Genomic DNA, 23,356 nt, shown 5'->3' on the forward strand with positions numbered 1-23,356 from the left:
TTTTAGAGTCTGCGCTTCTTTCCATGAACTGAGTCTAAAGCTGTTGGCATTTTTTAAAAACTTTGAATATCCTCACTTTGACTTTATACGTGATAGAAACAACTTTGAACCTGGTACATTTGTTTTAGTAATTTAGGCGACTTTTTGGTTAAACCTGAATGCAAAGTCTTAACGATAAGAGATAAATCTGTAAAGGAAAAATAAAGACACCAGCACTTTTTTCTTACAGGCTTATCTGTTTCAGGACAAAAATGTACATGAGGGACTCTGGCTTTGGCACAGTTAATCTGACTGTTTCTGAATTATTTCTTTGACCCATTCTTTAACAGAGAGCCTCTTCAGTCAGAGGAAGGTGGATAAACAATATTTTACTTTAAAGCCCCAGTGAGGAATTTTATGTTTTTGCCCAAAGTGAAAAAAAGAGGTCCATCTGAAAGTGGTGGATGCCACATGCAGTATTTTTGGACCTTTAAAGATAAGCAATTGATGCATGTTTGCTACAGCACAGCAACAAATGTGCCGGTGGGAAATTAATCTTTCAGTTGACACAGAGTTTCTGCTCACAAATGTCTTTCACGCCTTTTTGAAGCATATGATAAGGTTATGTCCTCTACTCAAACATTGTGTCTATGGTGTCTCGTGAAACTCTGGTATCTAGCCATGAACCAGAAGTTATAGTAACTTTTTGATATGAAGTCCAATGTCCTTCAAATTTCACACGCACCGTCAAGTTCAATCTCCCAACACTTCTCTAATCCGAAATCTCTGCTACTGCAATAGTGCCAACTTGTGGAAATGCATGGTAGTATCTTTCCTATAGTCACATTTTTTCCCAATACACACATGATCTCAGTCCTTTCCTTTTGCTTTGAACTAAGCTGAGACTGATGGCTTGTTCTGTCTATTGATCACATCTGATGGACATTCTAGAGGTGTGCTCTGTAAGCTGTGAATGAACATGTTTACAGTTATGTTCAATGTGCAGTATGGTGTGTATTGGGATATAAGCACGTATACCTCCAGCCCATAGGGGGCATTAAATCCTCTTGTCCATCACCCACGCCCTGAAAGTTGCATTGAAAAAATCAAAGGCAGGATCTGCAGGATTTTCCCCCAAAAAAAAAAAAAAAAACTTTCAACATTTTTTTCAACTTTTACAGGAATAATCCTGCTCAGTCATCACTTCTGGGCCTCTATACACGTGTGTCAGTGTCTGTGTCTGCCTCAACCCCCTCCTCTGGTTGTAGCAGGACGCTTCCGGGAGGAGAGTAAGCGTGGTTACATCAGCCAATCACAGCTTGCCTAGTGCTCAAGTGACTTTGCATATTGATTAGCAAGTGAGAGATGCTACCCTGAGTGGCTATGGTAGTGGAGAAACAGAGAAAGAAAAACACAATTAAAGTGAAATGAAATGCCAAACAGACAAAGCTTTTTCCGAAACGAGGGTGAAGCTTGGCTCAACCTTCACTTGCTTTCGGGACTTGTAGAGCAACACGGTATGAAAAGCAAAGTGAGATGGCTTTCTACAAACCAAGTATGTGTCAAATACCCGTGATTAGCTTGTGCTAACATGCCAGGTCAGGCCCACAGCTCTCAAGTCTGTCCCACGTAGAAATGCAATGCTACAGGTAGTCTTGTGAGTAAGCTCACGTCACAATTGGAGGCAGCAGGTGTGTCCTGCTGCTGGCACTGATCCCAGGAGGAGGAGCCCAGTTTGAATGTTGTGTTTACTAATAAGTAACCAAAATCCCTGCAGACCTTACCTTTAATGTATGAATAGTGTTAATCTTGTTGCAGATGGAAGGAGAAAGAGATCTGTCAGGTTTTTGTAATTTTTTTATTCTGATTTCAACACTGTGTCAAACTGTCTCTTATAATTTCAGCACCAATAGCATTCTTCAGAAATGTACAGTCAAGTTGCATCACAGGTTCAAATACATTTTTTGCATCACTTTGAATCTAATAGTCAAACACAAAGAAGGGAATTTTTCCATCCTGTTAAAGTTACAGAAAGACTTTGACCTAAAAAAAAAAAGAAGCAAAATATCTCTTTAAAAAATGGAGATCTGCTTTTAGTGCACTTACTTAACTCTTCTCAGACTCCAGTGTTTCAAACATCTAGAAAAGATAGAAGCTTTGTTTAAAAATATCTTTAGTCATGGAAGAAGCTGAGACCAACAGCCGCTGTCCTTTCAGGTCACCGTATACAAAGAAGCACACATCATAAAGAATCTTCCATCACATATCATGTTTACCACAACCCCGAGTTTCTCCTTCCAAACATACTTCATCTTTGACACACAATTTAATTTATCCTGACTCAATCAAAAACACACCATCACACACATCCCTGGTTAAAGTGAGCCAATGTTTGGCTGTTTTTTTGGAGGGTTGCTTCAAAATAAGAAACACTGGTTTGGCCTTCTATTTAAAAAAAAAAAAAAAAGGCAAAAGCTTTTTTAAAAAATAAATTTGTGACACCATAAGCCCTGGCTTTTGTTTGTGGTGACTGGTGTGAAGTTGTGGCAGAAAGATGCTGAAGCTGTGCTGACCACAGAGCGATACTGAGTGTGTTTTAGCAGAAATAGATGTTAATCAGAATGTAGGCTAACAGATTTCTGATAAATTCAGCTGAGTAACCTAAAACAGACACAAGTTTGAAACAGTAGTGTGCAGTTCACTCTACCTCCATAGAGATCTCTGATGTTGATGTTGTTTGAATGAAATACACGAGCAGCAGACCTTTAAATCTTGATCCACAGTATCAACAAACCTGTGACCTCTTACAATCTGTGGATGGTTGTATCAATTTTAAAAACAAAAGAAAGAATCTGATTGTGAATAACAAAAGTGGAAAAAAATTGTGTCATAAAACAAAAAGTAACAATGATACCTTTTTTGTCTTCAGGTATAAAAGCAGGTGTGGGGGCTAAGATCTGAAAGTTGTGCTCCCTCCGAGCTCTGGAGAGAAGTCGGTCAGACGGTGGAGTTCAAGGCGCTCAGTTTTCCAGAATAACCGTCCGAAGCTGGTCCTCCTCACTCATGCTGATCGTGGCGATGGCGCCATCATTAAACTCAAATGAGGTCCCACCATCAACCACCATGCAGGCGTCCCAACACCGTGAGCGCACACACACCCTGATGCACAAACACAAACACATTCAGACAGGTGTACAGCTTCTTTAGGGTAGATCCAATGTTTGATGGGACACTAACCTGCTGGCGAATCCTCTCTGCCTGCTGCTCGAGAACACTCTGTTGATGATCGGCTCCCTGATGCTGTACAGTAAACGTTTGTCGTCCGGACTGAACACCAGAGACTCGTTGTATTTATCAGTAACTGAACACAAACAGAAACATGGTTATCATATGAAACAGTCCCTTAAACGGTCAAAAATAAGTGCACAAAGACTGTCTGCTCACCCTTTTCAACAGCATCATGGTTAATGGGGATTTCAAGACCTGTTTGAGACTTTCCTGAAATAAAAAGTGGAGTTTGTAACTGTGGTAATGTGAAGTTTTGTTTAAATTTTACAGATTTCCAGCTTTAAACTTGTGCACACACTCACCAATCCTTAGCACCTCCTCCACAGCTTGTTCAGCAAGTTTGTTGATGTTATACGACCTGTGGACAAGAAGAGAGCAAAAAGGTCAGTGAGCAAACAAGTGTTTAAAAAAGGGATCAGCCAAATTTCTAAACTGTTCAGTAAAAAAATGTAGTGGACCTGGACCATTTACAAGTTTTTTAAGCTTTATTTCAAATCCTATGACTCAAAATATACTCTTTTGGTCCATTTGTCAGGCCTCTTTCTTTTCAGACCTGTATTTTATCTCAGTCCACATTGTGTACTTTGATTGAGCACAGGGACCAGAACAGATAGAAATCATGAATAATTATTGGAGCACTTTAAGATACCAAAGACAGGAGCATGTGTAAGGTTGAACGAATGTGGAAACATTAGCATCGCTTTAGCCGCTTGCACACAGTCAAATTTTAAAACAAGCCTCGTTTTTAAAAACCAAACCGGTCCCTCAGTGTCTGTTTGTTTACGTGATCCTCACTTTGAAAGAAATCTTGTCTACAAACTAAATCCCTAAATCCAAACTTTTGACGTGTCAGTGTTTGAGTTAGAGCAACAAAAACCTGTTTCCCCTTTTCATCCAAACAGTGAAGTGAGCATCTGTATGTACTGTTTTTATTTTTTTGGAAATATGTTCAGGAAAACCTACCTGCTGTGTCTTATTAACTAAACTTCACTGGTGTTGGCTCTTGCTCTGCATTAAGACTAAAATAAAATCTTTATGTCAGTTTAAATAAATGAGACAGACAATGTTAACGTGCAGCCTATAGAAGTGGTAGAATATTCTTATCACCTACACTACAATCTCTGCCTTCTTTCAGACTTCATGCTGAGTTAACCATCTCTTTTAATGAATTCATAAGCTGTGTACAGTTTAACCAACCAGGCTTTAGATCCTGTTCCTGTGCAGATGCTGAGTCCCGAACTCTTCTGTTTCTCCCACGGGCCGTCATCCACAGAGATCTCGTAGTATGAAGCCCTGTGGAAGCGAAAACTGGTTGAGAGGGGGTATAAATTCTGCACGTGGTGGGGAAAGTCACTAAAGTGCATATGTTTGAGTGACAGAGTTACCTGGAGGACAGAGATTCTCCAATAAAGATTTCATTCAGACTTCTGACAGGCAGCAAACTGGGTTTTGAGAAGCTCTCGTGTATTGTTCCTTTCCCTAAAAACCATCATTGAATTAACAGGAGAACAACAAGAAATAACAATGTGTCCTTCTTACTAAAGGAAAAAATACAAGAGAGTCAGACAGGACGGCACAAAGAGACAGACAGACGGGAGGACTGGTACAGGTACACATGTTGGGTGGAGGAGTCGTACTCCGCTGGCTGTCCATGGTGGTGATGCGGTGAGCCTGGGTGTGCTGCTCCAGACTCAGCTGCTGCTCGTGCAGGTCCACAGGAGTGGGGTTGATGCCTGTTCCCTCCAAGTGCAGACGGATCCTCTGACGCCACAGCCACCTGAACACATCACAGGGGGGACACGACAGAGAAAGAGAGAACCCTCAGGTCAAGAGACAAAGTATGTTAATTCCTGGTATTTTCACACATTTCAGAGCCTAAACAGCTGTTGGGGACAAGGTGTTGTGAAATTCCTCCAGCGTGTAGCAGTGACAGAAGCTGAAATGTCTGCTATGTAATCCTCCAAGGCCAATGCAGCAGATCAGCATAATGAACAGCTGATTCTGAAAGGCTCAGGTGTGACTCTGCTTTTTGTTCAAGAAGGAGAATCAGCGGTGACATTATTTTCTTTCAGTGATTTTACAGAGCAGGACACAGGAGTTGGTGGTCTACCTCAATTCAAAACACCATAAGCATTAGCCAAAAGAGGCTAAAGGAGAAATACATTCATACACGGAGGAGACTTTTTTTTAATCCACCAGTGCTATAGTTAGCTTACATAACTTGGCACGCTAACAGTAACTTAAACCTTTTGCTTGGAATCGTATAGCAGTGGGGGGCGGTCATTCAGCTGTGGGTGAGGCTTAGAGATATCCTGCAAATCCAGGATCATTTATTTTACATTACACAAGTGCTCTAAATATTCTTCAGATGAACACTTTAATTGATACTTTGGACAAAACAAGAAAAATATATTGTGTCTCTCACTGTGGGTTGGTTATCCTCCCTTGATACTGTTAAATTTTTTGAATTTTTCGTTTCAACAAATAAACTGTCAGCTATGAGAGAGTCTTTATGAGTGCATTCCGAAAAAAATTGTTTATCTGCTTTAGCGACAGATATTCAACACAAAAAGTCTGAGTAAAGATAAGTGAGGGTAAGAGATGAGCTATTTTGATATACTCAGTACTCTTTTTCCTGTACTTTTTTAGTTCTTATTTTGCTATTTTTGTGCTTCTTGCTCTTTTAATACTACATAATCAAACTACCAGCAGCTTCTTCCCTTTCTTACTCTACAAAAAAGAAAAAAGGTTGCATAGGTTATAAACAGCATTTAAACACATAGCTAAGCCAAACTTGATGTTACGTTGTACATATCTGAACATCACAAAGTCTTGTCAATCAATCAAGACATCTCAAGACCTAAAACTTATAACATAATCTTAAGTTGTATTTAGCTTTACTGAACTCTGAAACTGACATGTGAAGCACTCTGTTGTGGTTTTAAGTGTAACTGTGATCACAGATGGATCAAACATTGGTGGCAGGACAGGACACAGTAACTGGATTGTAGCTATTTAGGTCTGCCTGAGAACACCACAGGAGGTTGAGATACCCGACTAAACAGGTTTAAACCCGTCTCAAACTGTGATTTAATCAAAGAGAAACACTCTGAGGTTGTCCTATGGATGGCAGAGCATTCACAGAGATGTTCTGAATGTCTGTGCTATGGTTATTTATATCTAGATCATCTCAGCAACAAAAGAGACAGGGTGTATGTAAGGTGACAGGGGATGAGAGTTCAGGTTGTTTGTGGGTAAATACGCACCTGAACTCACCACGGCGGAGTCTCTGCAGAGCCTCTGGGAAGGCACGAGTGTACCGCACAGGCAGGCAGAGGTGACCTTCTGACCTTTGGATGTCAGAGAGAGACATTATGAGCCCAGCCAGAACGAAAAGACAAAAAGTGACTCTGTATTTTACAGAAAAATAATCAAACCAAAGTCTCCCTGTACTGCTTTACTCATGATCATCTGCTCAAACAACCCTGGTAAAATAAAGGATCATCTACTGTATAAAAAAAAAGTGATGTTTGAAAATTCTGGATTTCTGACACATTTTAAAAAGTTTTGCAATTGCTTTAATAGATTATTTCAGTAAACAGCCACAAACCAGGTTTTAAACATGCCCACTGATAGTTCTTGTGTATGTCTCTGACAGGCTCAGATTGTTATTCAAAGTGTCTGACACCTCATCAAAAAAGATCCCTACAGAAACTAGAGATGCACCGATCCAACTTTTCTGGTCTGGATTGATACCTGGGCTATTGGCATCAACCAATACCAATAACATTTCAAAACCAGTGTTTAATAATAACCTGCATGCCCTACTGTGAGATAAGACTGATAATGTTTTTGGGTAAAAGGCAAAAACTGAGCTACTGAAGTTAATATTTATTTTAACTATAAAATATTCAAATGTTCAAGGGGCTGGATCGGGCTGATAATCGTTACTTGTGTATCGGGATCGACACATTTCAAACAGAAATGGAGCTTTTCTGTCAAGGAGGAAAGTGATTTTTTTTTTAACCACAAACAGCTGGTGAGTGGCTGATAAAATCCCAAGAAAACCAAGTAACTTTACCTCCCAGAACAATGACCTTGCAGGTCCACAACTGCTTTGTTTGGTTGGTTGGTTTTGAATGGTTAGTTATTACCCAAAACATCATGTTTGTAAAACACAATCACAAAAAAAAAAATGAATGGATTACGTAGCTGCGTACTATCAACTCCCATGATTCACAAGCAAAAATGACCTAGTTTGTGAATCAAGTTTGGTGGTTTTAAGAGATCAATGTTAACAGCTGTTTGAGGGTTAAAACCAACAGCTTCTTCTCTAATAAGAAACTGTAAATCTTATGAGATTGTTTCTGTTACAATATGAGACACTAAGAATAACAACCTGAGTCTAAAGGTCACAGAAACAAGCATCCTGGACCTCAAAATATCCTCTAGCAGACATATTGGTCCTTTTTGGTGGTTGTTGGCTGAATAGAGGAAAATGCCCAATCTTTTTGCATGTGATGTTCACGCAGACCTCAAAATATGTTTAAAACAGATTTAAACAGGAGTACTTTTCAAAGAGCAACATAGTTTCAGGACAATTTGTTCTTCCCTAAAAAGTGCTGTTGAGTGTTTTACCTCTCAGGATCGGTGTTTACTCCGACAACCGGTTTATCCTTGCTTAAAACCTTACTGGCAACGAGCAGCATTGTCCCATCACCTAACAAAACAAACTGCAGTTAGAGAACTTGTATTGTGTTGTTTTTTCTGTTATCTGAAGTCTTTTGTTCAGGTGACTTTTTGCCCCCGGGTTGAAAAAGTCAAAGTCATGTCCTTTCAGGCCATCATGCCCGGACACAAAAGAGTGTGTTCAAGGAAGATTCTTTTGTTTTAGTTCAACAAAGTCGTACACTTTGACTTCCCCAGCAAAAAAATACAAGTAAACAATGATAACTGATGTAAATTTGTCTACCTCCAGCAGATACAATGGCATCAGCCCATCGCACCACTTCTTCATCATATTCTCCTCTCTTCACTACTCGCACCTCTACACCTTCTTTCCTGCAACACAGATGTAAAACACAACCTGTCACAAATACTATTCAAGCTGCAAAGAAAGGGGGCAGACATCCATTTCAATTCAGAGTTACAGAGATGTTCAGGTAATTTTGCACCACAGTATTCTAGGTTTTTGAGAACCTGTACTTCTTTGTAGAGATGCGAGATGATGCTGAAGCTCCAAAACTTGATCAACTTGAGTGAACTGCTCTGCTTCAATAGAAAGCACTAGAGCTTGTATCAAACACATCTGAAGCTTCAATTAGCTTCTGTTTATGAAGTTAAACATTAACCTAAATTAATCTCGTTTCAGCTACAATCTGTCACAATAACTGTCACCTGAAATACGTAGACAAGAAGCCACATGCAACAAGTTCATTAATGATTAACATCTGCAAAAAGTTATTCCATTGCAGCTACTTGCACTTACATATCTATGAAATTGTCAATTAAAAGAGGTAATTCAGCAATAAAATGGGACCTAAAAAGGATGTATAAAAAAGAAATGCTGGGGAAAAGACACATGTATGTTCAACATTTTCTTAAAGCTCACATTTATCAGAATTAGGGAGTGAAATAACCAACCAAACACAACCTGGTGTAGTGTTAGCTTTGTGCAATACAAAGATTGTCACACTTTTTACTTCCTCAGTCTGAAGACATTTTAAACCCTGAAGTTTTACTTTTGCCAGATTATTTTTTTTGTTCTAAAGCACTTGTGTATTTATTAAAGTAAAGTCTTTGTATAGTTTCTGCAGACTGCAAAATCTTCCCTATGTGCTTCTTAGGAATGTGCCTAATCTTACCTCAGGCATTTCACTATATGCTCCACATTGTTAGTGTGAATGTTGTGTCTCTCCAACAGGCCGCTGTAGCTAGAGCCCTTCATGGCAAGCTGCAAAACACAAAGAGACATTAGAAAGTAATCCCAAGAAATGTTTGTGTTTATTTAACCAGAACCTGAGAGTCAGCCCTTACCAGCTGTTTTAAGTCCTCCTCAGAGAGTCCTGCATATCGATACCTCTGCTGCTCAAACTCATATCGTGTAGTCTTCGTAACTACAGCCACTTTCTCAGGTGTGAATCCACCTTTTGGCTGTGATGAACAGCTGCATGTCGAAGTGTGGAGGGGGCGGTGTGGGTTTCGATACAGCAGGCTGACAGCTCGATTCCCCAGACAAACAAAGTTAACTACATATCGACGACTCATTCTTACAAGTGAGCACACAACTACAGGTTTAAATGTATCACATGTCCAGGTCAATCACAGGTGTGCCTTCATTCTGCCAGTCCTCTTAATGTCCACCAACCGAAGTCAGACTCTCACACAGCTGTCACGAAGGTCACCTGCTCCACAACGCTCTCCTATAACTGTGAATAACCAGTTTATGACTGAGATTCTCAAGTTACCTCCACAGAGAAGCAAAACAGCAAGTTATTTTCCTAAAAACAAAGCTCCAGTTGGTATACTGTAATGCTAACTGCTACTTTAAATGATTACGGCTAGCCTTGTCAGCTAAACCTTAAACTAAAAGAAGCTAGCAGCGTGCTAACAACCCGAAAATAATACTTGTTTCAGTCACTTAATCCGGACACATTTCATCTCGTCAATACATAAGGTAACTTCTCAGGTCCTCGCGAGCTTCCTATGCCAGGTAACACACACGTGCAGGTTAAGAATAAACGACAACAGAGGAGAACACTGGCGACTGCTCACACCATGCAACCTGGCACGTACGGCGCTGAAACGTACGCAGAGTGGACGCTACACTGATTGGCTGCGTCGGTGTCGGGGTGATGACGTTTTATTTTGGGTGAGCAGCAGCAAGGCATCATGACGCGTTCAGGGCCCCAGCAAGGCTCGGATAAATAAACATCAAACGCACAAATATGAAATGGAAAGTATAAAATGCTTTTAACAATTATCAAAGCTTATATTCAATATTTTAAGTTTATGTCATTACATTTATCATTAAATCTATAATCTGTAATCTTAAAAGACATCACGTCAAGTTAAAAGGAGCAAATACAACTGAAAGTTATTGTCAGGCATAGAACATATCCAAAGATCATATGAATGAAAATGAAAGATGTAAAGATATAACACGTTGACCCAAATATAAGAGGGTGATAAACTGGAATGTGCTTTAAACAAGCTAATATGACATCCAGCTCTGATACAAATGTGTAATAACCCACAGTTAACTACAGTGTTTTTGTGGGCTGCATAACTGCTCGGAGTTGCCATGAGATGAATATGGCATATGAGGACACAGGGTAGGGCATTTGGCATTTCATATTGGAGTTATTGTATAGATATAAAGGTGGATACATAGATAGAATGTCGTTATTGCCATTAAACAATTGTACAACAAAAATATGAAAACTTCCATATTATAGTATCTCAACAAAAAAAGTAAAAAGAAAAGAAAAAGAAAGTGTGTTCAAATGTATCGGCATATATATATATATATATATATATATATATATATATATATATATATATATATATATATATATATATATATATATATATAAATATATATATATATATATATATATATATATATATATATATATATATATATATATATATATATATATATATATATATATATATATAGCCTCACTGTAAAAGTTGCCCAAGCCGCCTAATTTGTCAATTGTGACACAAAAAAATATATATAAACATATTGATAGCAGTACTTCTTCTCATGTGGACTAAGGACTAAACTGAGCATGTTCAGAGTAAATCAGCTGATCAGCTGATTCCCAGGTGTAAGAACTGATCCATGTTACAACTGTCCCCACTCTCCCCTACAACAGTAGTACAGTGACATGCAACACATTTGGCTGTCTAATTAGCACATTTTACGTCATCACCAATGTCAAAGCATTGAGTAAAAAAAAGTACACTTAAAGTAAATTTGTAAGAAAGTTTGTGCAACTGATAAACACCTGCAGAAGTTTTTCATTCATTACTGTTTCTGTATTTAGGGAATACTGTTTGTAAAAGACTGGGTGACCTGATTGGAGAAGGGGTATTCTTCACTAATTATATTCACCTCCATCAGGGAATATGTTTCCATACAGTCAGGTCACTTATTACCGCTCAGCTCCACTTCTCTGCTAAATGTGGTGTGTGGTTTACTCTGTGGGATTATCTCGAACTATCACAGCTCCCCAAAGACACCGTGTGTATAACTCAAACCTGTTTGATGCCAGCAGCAGTTTACGTATACCTTTCTATAAAATGTGCAAACTTTACTAAAACAAGAGGAAAGTGTATTCAATCCCACTCAGGAAGGATGGGCAGAGAAGGAGATTTCTAACTGTAGCAGATCATTCCCAAAGCAAATAATCCTTGAACAACTCTCAACAAAGTTTTCATACATCTGGGTTTTACCTGAAACTGTGTCACAGGGCTAACAGTGTTATTATGGGAGGGCCAGTTTCTGATCTGTCCTCTTTGTCTCCTCCTCCCATCCTCCTCTCTGTCTCCCTCTCTTCATCTCTCTTCTTCAACAGGTGCTGGAGAGCTCTCTTTCCTTTCACACGCTCAGTTCTTTAAGTTTGAGCTCCATCACAAAGATACTCCATCCTCCAGAAATCCAAAGAAGCTCCAAAGAAACTTTTCTTATATCCTGCTGCTGCTCCACAGGCTCTGAATCTCACACAACAGAGGGACACATACAGATTTTAAAAGGTATGTTTTGATCATATTTGGCATTTGCACTTGTTTTAACTATGAGTTTAACTGTGTCATGGGTCTACTTTCATCACATTTCTTTGACTGACAACTCCAAAGGAAGAAAATAAATCTCTGAGATAAATTTCCAATGAGAGGAAATGTTTGACATATATTTCCAGATGTGGGCACGCACAACAAAACTGAAATCTTACTAATATGTTTCTCAAGTTTCCTCTCAAAATATCTTATCAAATGGAACGTGAGCCCTTGTTTTCGGCCATTTCATTTAGAAAGAATTTTTTTTACTGCTTTAAATATTTTGAAATAAATTGAACAACTGGATAAGTCATAAGAGTATGGCTCATACTAAAGGCAAGGAGGTATTGTCAACGAAAATAAGAGATATTTTTGGTAGGATCTGCCTTTTTGAAGTTGAAATCTGAAAAAAAAAAGTTTTTGACATCTTGTCAAAATATCTGATTACATTTAATTCGAGTTACTCAGCCTGACAAGCCCAGATAGAGCACCGTATTTCAAGTCTATTTAATGTACGTTGGCAAATATTTTTACTCATTATAAGCAACTCGGTCTCTTTTTTTTGTTTTGTTTTGCTTTAATCATAACAGAATATGATTTACAGCTCAGCTTGTCTAATGGTTACCTTTATTTATTATTTAACATTTTGGGTTTTTTTTTACAAGTACAAGTGCAAAGATTTAACGCTTTAAAGTATATTCCTCCAGATTTTCCTAAATATTGCAAAACTCAAACCTCACAGCTAAACTCTCATCAAAATGTTTCATCACAATCAAAACCAGAACAGTCTGACAGGACAGAAAACTTCCTTTGAAAATAAGGATGGATATTATTCCCATGAAAAGAGTTACATACACTTTGCCAGAAGTGAGCTGTATGTCAAATCTGTCTCCACTGCCTGACATCTGAAAACACTTCAAATCTTGGATTCAGATATTTTAGATTTCAGAAGAGGCAAGAAAACATAAAATCATAGATTGCGGACATATGACATTCGCAATGCTCTGATATTCAGGGTTTTGCTATTTTTTTCTTATTTTTTAATTGTCTATACAGCCTAGTAGTTGTGTGTGATGTTTTCATATAAGCCAGTTTTAGGTTTCTACCATAAACCCACATGTGTGCTTTTATTTTTTATTGTGTGCTTTGTACCTGTCTGCCTCTAAAGAAACATGTTTTCACAGGTTATAGAAATAATACACTAGCTCAACACTGAGATTAAGAGGACGTCATGTAACTCATTGATGGGAAAAGTTGGGAGGAAATGCTTTGATTTAGAGGAGCTGAGAGGTTCAGCAGCGTTTATCAAATCAAGCAGGATGTTCAAATACAGAAGGCTCAAGAAAAACATAACATATGTTTATTTGGAAGTAAAAGCATCAGATTATAACCTCTGTAAAATCACAAAAGTAAGAAAATCAAAGTTGTGTGAAAATGTTTTTTTTTTACTTCTGCTTTGATTTGTCTCAGCAACTTACCTGTTAAAGTCAAGTTTTAGCTTGCACAGTTTGCACAGAGAGAAGGCTGCAGATTTTTACGGCACATATTTAATTTCAATTAATTGCCTTGTTTGGGTTTCCCTCCAGCAGGATGCAGCGTTTCAGAGAAGGTATTCATATTCGCACCATGAAGGCGAAGAGGAAAGTGGAGGAGATCTCCAAAGAGGATGTCCAGGCTTTCCTCAAGAAGAATGCTTTTGTGCTCTTTACAGTCGGGGCTGTTATCGTAGGTGTGTAAGCCACTGAAACACCAAAGCTAAAGTTAGTCTGTCCTTTGATGTGCTTAATTCACATGTAAGTTTTTCTGCCTATAGGAATAATCCTGGGCTTTGCTCTGCGTCCGTATAAGATGACCTACAGAGAGGTGAAGTACTTCTCTTTTCCAGGGGAGCTGCTGATGAGGATGCTTCAAATGCTGGTTCTGCCTTTACTCATCTCCAGTCTGATAACAGGTATGGCATGCTAGCTGGTCTAACCACCCAGATCTGTCAGTGGATGAAGGGCTTGTTCAAATGTATTTTGGCATGCAGAGTTATTTTATTCATGCTGAGACATTACCTTAAGAGCCAAAATTAACAACACAGCCGCCCTGGTGCCAACTCAGTCAGAGTTATTTTTGAACCAGCTTGTTGAGCTGTGTTGTAACAGTCTGTAGACAGTTTTTGTGGCCTGCCAAAGTCACAAATGTATGCTGATGGACATTTTTTGGAACCTTTACAGAGAGGCTACATCTTTTTGAGTCCTTCAATAACTCTGACATACAGGACTAATAGGTCTGCAACAGCCCAGAAAATCTTTGATAAGAGGCACATGCTGTAGAAACAATGATATAAAACGGAACAAAACCATGCAAAAGTCCAAAACAAAGGAAATGGTGGAGACCTGCAGCAAATTAACCCCTTGATGCCTGTTGTCGCAAATTTGTGACATACCCTGTCAGGTCTTGATTAAGCTAAAATGACCTTTTTCTCTTATTATTACCTATTGATTCACATTCAACACGTACTAAAGATTGTATCAGATCCACTATATCACAATATATTGGTCAGGGGATGAACTTCTCATGTCTATATATATAATATATCTTAGTTATAACGTGTGTACTATACTCAAATTTACAATCTCCTCTTAATATCTGTAAGAGTGCAAAAACACATAAACAATCTACTTTTATAATTGTTGATTAATTCAGGCATTAAGAGGTTAATAAATGCAGGATGCAAAAAAATAATCATCAAAAGAAAAAAACAATGATGCAAATTCCAAAAAAAAGAACCACAACAGAAAGAAAAGAAAATGGGAAAAACGAGCAGCAAACTTATTTGACAGATTATATCATGAGCATAAATCCAGTGCATCCCCTAAGACTTCAGTTTTTTAGATATCTATTTACCTTAATGTTTCTAGTTAAATCACAAGTAGAAATGCTTCAGAACAGTTATATCATTTCCACCAATAGCACCACAAAAATGTAATTGAAGACATTACATTGTCACTCTGTATCCAGCAAATAAGTTGACATGAACAAAAAAACGTAGGGTTTAAAAAAAGATCTACTTCATTTATCTACTTCCCGTTAGCAAGAGTCACGCCCTATCGACAGGGGATGATGGTGCTCAGGGGAAAAAGAAAATAAGATGCCTAACTGGAAGAGTTAACCAGATCAAACACATGAGGCCAAAACTGAAGCAAAGCTTACTGGGTAAATTTTTGAGACACCAACCCAAGAGAGAAATGAAAACAGCAGTTTATTGCCACAATAAAAAAAAAAAAAGGGCTTATCAGTGCTGGGACAAGTGGCAGAGTGTTTCACAGAGATGACGTATTTACAACCCAGGAGGCAAAACTCAACCTGAGCAATACAGATGTTTGAAGGGCTCCCTCTGGTTCAGTCACAGAGCAGACCATCACAGAGCACCAGAGGAGGGTCATCACAGTTTCCAGCAAAGTCTCAAGGCCATGTCCTCCAACTGCAAAGATTTTGGGAAACAGTTATCACTGGCTCTACCTGTGCTTCAGGAGCCCACAGCTACACAATCCTTTGGACATAGAGGTCTATGTGAAAAGAAAGGTTCTCTTTCTCAGCTGATTTTTTCCCCCAGTAAACATTTTCCAGTTGACTCAATAGTCTCAATCTCTAGCTTAAGGTCCTCTGTAAAACAGCATGATGTTCATTTTCAAGCTTTGAATCAGAATGGTAGTTTGTTGATGTTCATCCTTCATATGTAAATATAGTTCAGCTGTTAATGGCCTTAAAGCCAAACAAGAGCTGTTGGTATAAGCAAAATATTTTAGGGAACGTTAAACATTTATAATCTCCGCTTTCTGTTGACCAGGAATGGCAGCTCTGGACAGCAAAGCTTCTGGAAAGATGGGAATGAGAGCTGTGATTTACTACATGACCACCACCTTCATCGCAGTTTTCATCGGGATCATCATCGTCCTGATCATCCATCCTGGCAAAGGGTCAAAGGACGAGTTTGGAAAGCAGCAGACGATAGAGCAAGTCAGTCCTGCAGATGCCTTCTTAGACCTGATCAGGTAGATCCTACAGGAGAACAAAGATACTCACAGAGATTGGTGTTTTCCATGCAGTCTCCTCACTTTTATGATTTTTGTTATTTCAGGAACATGTTTCCCCCAAACCTTGTCCAAGCCTGCACACAGCAGGTGAGTTTTGAAACATAAATCCAATTCACTGTACAGATTAGTTTTGAACAACAGGCCCAGAGGATAAATATTCAAAAGGGACACACTAAAGCTAATTTCTGGTCCCACCTGAACAAATTGGGAGTTCATCTGAGACTGGTGTAGGTCACTGGGTCACTTAAACATCAATCCACAAAACTCCACTGACCTTTTAATCCACTTGTCCTCCAGTTTAAAACCAAATATGGGAAGCGCGTGGTCCATGTGACTGTGACGGTGAACGACACCCTCTTCAACTCGACCAACGGCACCCAGGAGGTCATGGAGATCAGCCGGGAGGAGATGATCCCGGTGCCGGGTCAGGTGAACGGGGTCAACGCCCTGGGGTTGGTGGTCTTCTCCATGTGCTTTGGTCTGATAATTGGCAACATGAAGGAGCAGGGTCAGCTCCTCAGAGACTTCTTTGACAGCCTCAATGAAGCCATCATGCGCCTGGTTGCCATCATCATGTGGTAAGACCCTGCTCTCAGGTGGAGGTGCTTCCTATTGATCCAACGGTACCGTCACACCTGTCTCCAATAACTCGCTGTCTTCTCCTCTCAGGTATGCTCCGATCGGTATCCTGTTCCTGATTGCAGGAAAGATTGTAGAAATGGATGATTTGACTCAGATGGGAGGACAGCTGGGGATGTACACCATCACAGTCATCATTGGATTAATGATACACGCCATCCTTATTCTTCCAACTCTGTATTTTGCTATCACTCGGCAAAACCCCTTCATCTTCATCGCTGGGCTTCTGCAGGCTCTGGTCACTGCACTGGGGACCTCCTCCAGGTGAGTTGTGTCCAAATCTACCACGCCTAAAGTAACAAGACGCTGATTTACCTGAATCTGTTGAGGAAGTTTGCAGCCACAGAGATCTACAGCTGAGTTTTTTTTTTCATAATCAAAGAAAAGATTGAGAGGACACAGCCAGTCTAGTGCTTATAACATGTTTGTAAAAAGAACTTCAGGCTTCATACTCCAGCTCATAGTCACTGAGTCCAATGAGTCCTCTTGGCAGCATCCAGAGGCGTTATCTCTACAGTTAATCTGATCTATTTTGTGTCGTAGCTCGGCCACTCTTCCCGTCACCTTCAAATGTTTGGAGGAAAACAACAAAATTGACAAGCGGATCACTCGCTTTGTGCTGCCTGTGGGTGCCACCATCAACATGGACGGGACGGCTCTCTACGAGGCGCTGGCGGCCATTTTCATTGCCCAGGTCAACAATATGGAGATGAACTTCGGTCAGATCATCACGATAAGGTAATAGATGACAACAAAATCCACTTTTTTATCTTTTGGCTTTTAACTAATGTCCTCTTTTCATTTTATTTCATTTTTTATTACCTTCGCCATGGAGGTTATAATTTGGGAGAGTTTGTCTGTCTGGCTGTTTGTCTGTGAACAACATAACTCAAAAAGTAACAAACGGATCTTGATAAAATCTTCAGGAAATGTTCAAAATAGGATAAGGAAAAAGGGATTCAATTTTGGGTGATGCAGATCTCTGTATGGATCCAGGATATTTTTCAAGTATTCTTTGCCATTGTGAGATGGGCTGTTTTCACCATATGTGTATGTAACTCCACCATAAATGGTTGGATTGCTTTGCAAAACAATACAAGACAAGATCACCATAATTTCTGACGGATGTAAAAGTACGATCCAGATCCTGGTAGTATTCTGGATGCTAAGATCTGGAATATGAAATATTTACTGGGTCATTATAATTTTCAACACTGTCAGGTAACAAATTATCATACAAACCTGAATCTAACACCGAACTGTATCAGATAGTCTGCTGAAAGGGAGTATAACATTAAAGAAGGACTGAAGATTTGTGTCGCAATCACAATATGCTTGGCGGAGGTCAGCGCCCTCTGAGTGTTTTTCTAGTTTACACTATTTTTTTATTTATCAAAATAGATATCTTAGCTCTTTTCCTTTTTATGTATTTTCTTTGCCCATGTAGTTTTATGTTTTTATTCCATATCTCGAGTGTTTCTTCAGTGGGGGGGCGTCTGCACTGGGGGTTGCCATTTTCTCTGGCTGGGATGTTTCTGTCCCGTGGTGAACACCAGCTTGGGCAGGTGAGGCTTTGCAGCAGTTTCGTTGCTGTGAGCCCCTCTCTGGTCTGTAGCAAGGTGGACGCCCAAATGGAGGCGTCCTGGCCTTTGGCCCCTGAGCAGCACCCAGTGCAGATGGCCTCCTGTGGGTGTGTTTCCTGACCTGGCTCCTGTGCACTGCACTCAGTCACACATTTCTGAAACCAGGTTAACTTTGAGTATGTATGTATCTGTGAGTGTGTGTCTGTATGTGCTTGATGGGGGCTGCTTTTAGACCCGTAAAGCACTTAGTGCTACATTTTAATGTATGAAAAGTGAAGTTTGAACAATAAGGTCATAGAGTTATCAGTAAGCAAGTAAAATCAACAATCCTTTTCTTAACTCCAGCATCACAGCCACTGCAGCCAGCATCGGAGCAGCAGGTATCCCTCAGGCCGGCCTGGTCACCATGGTGATTGTACTGACCTCTGTTGGACTTCCTACTGATGACATCACTCTCATCATTGCAGTTGATTGGTTTCTGTGAGTATCCTGGTCATTGATCTGTTGTTGTACCTGTTCAAACAGGAGCTGTGTACCTGTAACTCACATCTCTTAAAGGTCAGAAGCAGCTCTAAGTCTACTACCACCTAGTGACACACTTCTCCTTGCTCCCTCGAGCCTCGTTCTACATCTCCTCTTTTCTATTCAATATTTTCTGCAATGAGTTTTAACATAGAAACATAATTAGGTTTCCCAAATTAATCATTTCAATTAGAATACCCTTCCCAGAAATTACTCAGCTAACTGGGGTAATAAGAAAAACCCTTCTCTCCTTTTAACTAGGATGGACCAAATATGAAACTGTGTGAAAGCTTTCCTCCATAGAAGAGAATAAAGTACAGCTTCTGGTGACGATAAGGCTGCGTTTTCTAGAGCTGGGCAGGATAACCTGTCAAACCCCACTGGCCGGTCTCATGCTGGAAGGTCAGCATGTCAATCGTTTGGTTTAAGGGGGTCAGATGAGTCAGACATTTGGCAAGTTAAGGGCCTATATCCACTAACACCATTTTTGTACTGGAAGTGCACATTTTCTATACAAACTAATGGAGTTTACTGTTTCCAGTGCAGTCATGTGGACCCTATTTGACAGCTACAGGTCATTTCAAGCTGGAGTGGTTTCTATGTGCTACTCAGGGAATGATTTGACATTGGAAATTAATCGAGCCTCCTTGGAGGTTGATTTATTACTGACCATTGTGTTTGCTCCAAACACTGTTTGTTTTTATTGTCTTTCTGCATGATGTAAACTTAAATGATTATCAGATCTTAAAGCACCCTAGAAAGTCTTTCACCGAGGTTACACAAAATGTAAATATTCTATTTCCTTTTTTTCCCACAAAAAAGTCCCCTTCTACTGTGCTCTGGACATGATTTTTTCAGTGTATTGATTTGATGTTTTCTTTGAAACTACCTTAAAAAAACTTTTTTTTTTATTGGACACAATTTTAGACAGTTTGTGTCTTAAAGCTTTTGGTGTCAGCACGCAGCCCACACTGCAAACCATCCTGCATTTATGCAACAAACTTTTCTGATAGTGAATGTGCAGCAACTCGCTATTGAACTTGTGAATGTTTTGATACAGAAGTTTGAGATTTTTACCCGAAAAGGGAAACTAAAATTGAAACTTAAAGTTTAGCTATGGACAAACTTGAGTGTAGCTTAAGACTCCAGAAAGTCACAACACCCAGTGAGAGTGATATTTTGAAATGCAGACCATCAAACCAATTCGCCTTTGTATTCAAAACTACAAAAGAGCATTACCATGCTTTCAGATATAACGTTATTTACATCTTAGATACCCTAATATTCTCCTTTTGTTCTCCATTGTGATGTAGAGACCGTCTCCGGACAACAACCAACGTTTTGGGAGATTCGATTGGAGCCGGTATTGTGGAGTTCCTGTCTCGACACGAGCTCCGCAGCAAAGATGTGGAGATGGGAAACTCGGTGCTGGAGGAGAAGGAGAGAAAGAAACCATATAAGCTCATCTCTCAGGATAGTGATTTTGAAAATGACAAACGTGCTCATAGTGAATCACACATGTAGCTCATCTTCACAGCACATCAGCTTCATCCGTTACCTCTTTCAAACTCTTACAGCTGGTTCTTTTTGGAGGAGGGACTTCACAGCAAAATATCGTTTTCAGCCATTTTCATTGTTGGTCCAGAGGTGAATTTCTTACATTCCCCTGTCATCCAAAAGACGACATCCTGATTCAAACACATCTTCAAATAGGACTGGTAGATTCTGTATTATATGTTGACTGTTTAATGAAATACTTTAACTTCGTAGTACCCTCCCGTAGAGGTCCAGGTGAAAATAGGTTTTTAAATTAGGAGGTTTAAGTCAAAGTGAGGCCCCTTTTCAATTACAGGTCTAAATGACTTACAGTTACAAAAGTTTGGTGATTTCTCCATTAGGTTGCTTCAGTTGGCTGTAACAGGCTCAGTATACAGCGTGGGTACAGTGGCTTTAACCAAACATTTCAATTACAGTAAACATACACAAACATAAAATGTGCAAAATCAAAAACCAACAGCAAAGGATTGATGCTGCAAACCCAGACTTTACAACAGAAGTGTTTCAGGTCATGCCTCAGTGTTTAGTGTAATAAAACCACGGCTTTATAAGCATTTATAAAGAAAAAGAAAAGAAAAAAAGGCACAACTACGACTGAGAAACTGCTTTTGATGGACAGAGAGCTTTGCAAAGAAATAAGTAATCTGCTGGGCATTGCTAAAGTCAGTTATAAATCTCAGTTAGCCACTCAGCTAGCTGTCTATAAGCTGACTGCCCATGTTGACAAAGGAGCTCTGTATGCTGAGACACCTGTCAGGTATGTCATCGAGAACAACCCCTGGAGAAGCAGTATAGACCCAGAAACCCTGAGGAACCTCAGAATGGCTGCTTCCAGCATCAATTCACAAGTGTTTATTTGCAACATACTCTTGTTTTGTGTGATTTGAACAATCACTGGAAGAATAGATAGACACAAAAATACATGGACGTAGTCCCCATGAGGGCACCCATCTGTTCCTGAAGCAGGGTTTTGAAGTCTATCGTTGGAAATGCAGAACTCGTCATTTCTCTCGTCTGTAGATTTTTGCTTGGTAGATTATTGTTCTATCAGAGTAAGTTTTATCGGTTGTCGTGTTGCTTTGGGATGCTGACTGTCAGGCAGTGTGTCGTCATCACCCAGTATTAGCTACAGAAACTAACGGCTTAACACCATACTGTCTTTGTTTTCAACTAAAAACCGGAATGTGGTTTCCTCAGATGTGACCTCATTCCCCGCGTCGACATTGTAACTTCCAGATAAATGGAATATACAGCTCCTGTTTTTTTTTTTGCTCTACCCCTGATCTCAAAACTATGCCACCGTCCAGTCTAACCAGTATCTTCTATGTAGGGTCATCTCCTCTGCCCTGTCAGTATAAAACCTGTTCCACCGAGTGCCCTGAAAGACCTGGGGCACTTCTGATGAAAACTCTTTACTTACTGTGTTTTTCTTGTAGGAATTTGACCACTTTTATTGTGCAACACAGTTCAGTGGTTGCATTTGTTTTGGACTTCTGGATATGTTACTGGAATTGCATCACTTGTATTTGCAGCCTCCTTATGATAATCTTTGAACCACTGCAGATCTGCAGCACTTCTTGGTTGCTGTTCTTGAGGACCAGAATCTGCTTGATATAGTTTAATTTCTACACACTATACCTTTAGGGCCACAGAGCAGGATCCAGAGGAAGCTGATAGAAACTAACAGTACCTGCAGCTATGGGATAATATGACTTTGTGACCAGAATATGATTTACTCATCCATCCTCCCAACATTAGCTAGTTGACTTTGAAGCTATGATGAGCAATCAAAGACTTTTTTTCTGTACAGGCTCTAGAGTCGCGAATGCATGTGCATGTTCACATTTTCAGTGTTACTGATTTTTTTTTTCTAAAACTGCTGATGCATTGTAGAAATGAGCCAATAAAAATATCCTTATCCGATTAATACATGTTAAATCCTCTGATTATGACAAAAAAAACATGTTTTGTGGATAAAGGTTGTCTTAGTTTTGTTTATTATATCTTCATATAAATAAACAGAGAAAAAAAATCCAGCTTGTTTATCCATGTGTTTATCCATGGTGTGTGTGTATGTGTGTGTGTGTGTGGTTCCTGGTCTTTCTGCAGCCAACCTCAAGCAGACCATCCACGAATTGCAACTTTTAGCATTTCCACATAGGTTTCATAGTTTTTAAACTGGATGTTGCCCCTTGGTTGTTATGCACATTATTACAAACAGCACAGCCTGTGTTTTAGCCCGTGCTGTATCACTCTCCCGTTCAGCTTTCTTCTACTCCTCTGTCCTTTTTCTTTAAGACTGTCCAGCTCCAGGGTCCACCATTGCTATAAAATGAATCCAAGACATCCTTTTCTTCAGAGCCAAAGACAGATCTCTCTTCCCATCACTAAACTATGTCGGCCAATGTAGTGCCATCGTAGAGACTTTCGGCCAATGTAGATGCCATCACTGGATCTGTGTTCTCTTCTAAAAGTCAAACCTGACCAAGTATACAGATAAATAGCATTTAGAAATAATCCATTTTGGGGCTGATAATCTCATTTTTAATAGTGGATTATGAACGGGCAAAATATCAAAGTGAGACTATTTCAATATCTCTTATTTAATCCACACTGGGCCTTTAACAAATGGTGCAAGATCATATCTTTTGTGCAATCAATACCCAGAGGGTAAGTCAGATACTATCATCTGCTGACCAACCTCAGGAATGCTCCCCCTGATTTAATTTCTTGGTGTGTGATGGCATGGACTGAAAAGTAAAAACAAAGAGCTGGTTGTTAATTTAAGACAAATCAAACATGATGTAGAGAAATACTTTGGGCAGGGATGGCCTTCTCCTTCTTGCTGTAGTCTTTGTTACTTTGACCTCTTTTATTAAAGTCTGCTGTATTTTTTTCTTTGTTGGTGTGAGAGCCTCACAA

The 23,356-nt window shown here is 39.5% G+C and overlaps 2 protein-coding genes across 6 annotated transcripts; one reads left to right on the forward strand and one right to left on the reverse strand.

Annotated features, from left to right (window-relative positions):
- Window positions 1–1,834: 1,834 nt before the first annotated feature.
- On the reverse strand, window positions 1,835–10,085 carry nadk2 (NAD kinase 2, mitochondrial). 5 transcript variants are annotated; one of them, XM_074691188.1, is made up of 12 exons: window positions 9,304–10,085; window positions 9,132–9,220; window positions 8,240–8,328; window positions 7,906–7,987; window positions 6,534–6,617; window positions 4,881–5,044; window positions 4,653–4,746; window positions 4,465–4,575; window positions 3,570–3,625; window positions 3,424–3,477; window positions 3,217–3,340; window positions 1,835–3,138 (listed from the first exon to the last, which is right to left on the reverse strand). In XM_074691188.1, exons 1-12 carry the CDS (start codon window positions 9,532–9,534, stop codon window positions 3,000–3,002), a joined length of 1,317 nt encoding a protein of 438 aa, XP_074547289.1. In that variant the 5' UTR covers window positions 9,535–10,085; the 3' UTR covers window positions 1,835–2,999. The 5 variants fall into 5 exon arrangements, with proteins under 5 accessions (XP_074547289.1, XP_074547288.1, XP_074547291.1 ...); XM_074691187.1 differs by having other exon boundaries at window positions 4,875–5,044; XM_074691190.1 differs by having other exon boundaries at window positions 1,836–3,138; window positions 4,905–5,044.
- Window positions 10,086–11,830: 1,745 nt separating this feature from the next.
- LOC141805595 (excitatory amino acid transporter 1-like) lies at window positions 11,831–22,137 on the forward strand. The gene is made up of 10 exons (XM_074690711.1): window positions 11,831–12,030; window positions 13,638–13,780; window positions 13,865–14,002; window positions 15,887–16,091; window positions 16,178–16,220; window positions 16,431–16,711; window positions 16,803–17,036; window positions 17,316–17,510; window positions 18,701–18,835; window positions 20,191–22,137. Exons 2-10 carry the CDS (start codon window positions 13,642–13,644, stop codon window positions 20,399–20,401), a joined length of 1,581 nt encoding a protein of 526 aa, XP_074546812.1. The 5' UTR covers window positions 11,831–12,030; window positions 13,638–13,641; the 3' UTR covers window positions 20,402–22,137.
- Window positions 22,138–23,356: the final 1,219 nt, after the last annotated feature.

The sequence above is a fragment of the Halichoeres trimaculatus genome, unplaced genomic scaffold (genome assembly GCF_033239565.1).
Source record: "Halichoeres trimaculatus isolate MK-OKI-2021-1 unplaced genomic scaffold, fHalTri1.1 fHalTri1_scaffold_16, whole genome shotgun sequence".
Taxonomy (NCBI): Eukaryota; Metazoa; Chordata; class Actinopteri; order Labriformes; family Labridae; genus Halichoeres; species Halichoeres trimaculatus.

Bases quoted from the DNA above. Each gene is read 5' to 3' on its own strand.
- nadk2 (XM_074691187.1), bottom strand. From the start codon at position 9,534: ATGAGTCGTCGATATGTAGTTAACTTTGTTTGTCTGGGGAATCGAGCT. The intron at 4,576-4,652 runs GTAACTCTGTCA...CCTCTCAACCAG, and splicing joins GGAGAATCTCTGTCCTCCAG to TTTTCGCTTCCACAGGGCTT. The intron at 3,626-4,464 runs GTTGGTTAAACT...TCTTGTCCACAG, and splicing joins GGAACAGGATCTAAAGCCTG to GTCGTATAACATCAACAAAC.
- LOC141805595 (XM_074690711.1), top strand. From the start codon at position 13,642: ATGCAGCGTTTCAGAGAAGGTATTCATATTCGCACCATGAAGGCGAAG. The intron at 14,003-15,886 runs GTATGGCATGCT...TCTGTTGACCAG, and splicing joins CATCTCCAGTCTGATAACAG to GAATGGCAGCTCTGGACAGC. The intron at 17,037-17,315 runs GTGAGTTGTGTC...TTTGTGTCGTAG, and splicing joins GCACTGGGGACCTCCTCCAG to CTCGGCCACTCTTCCCGTCA.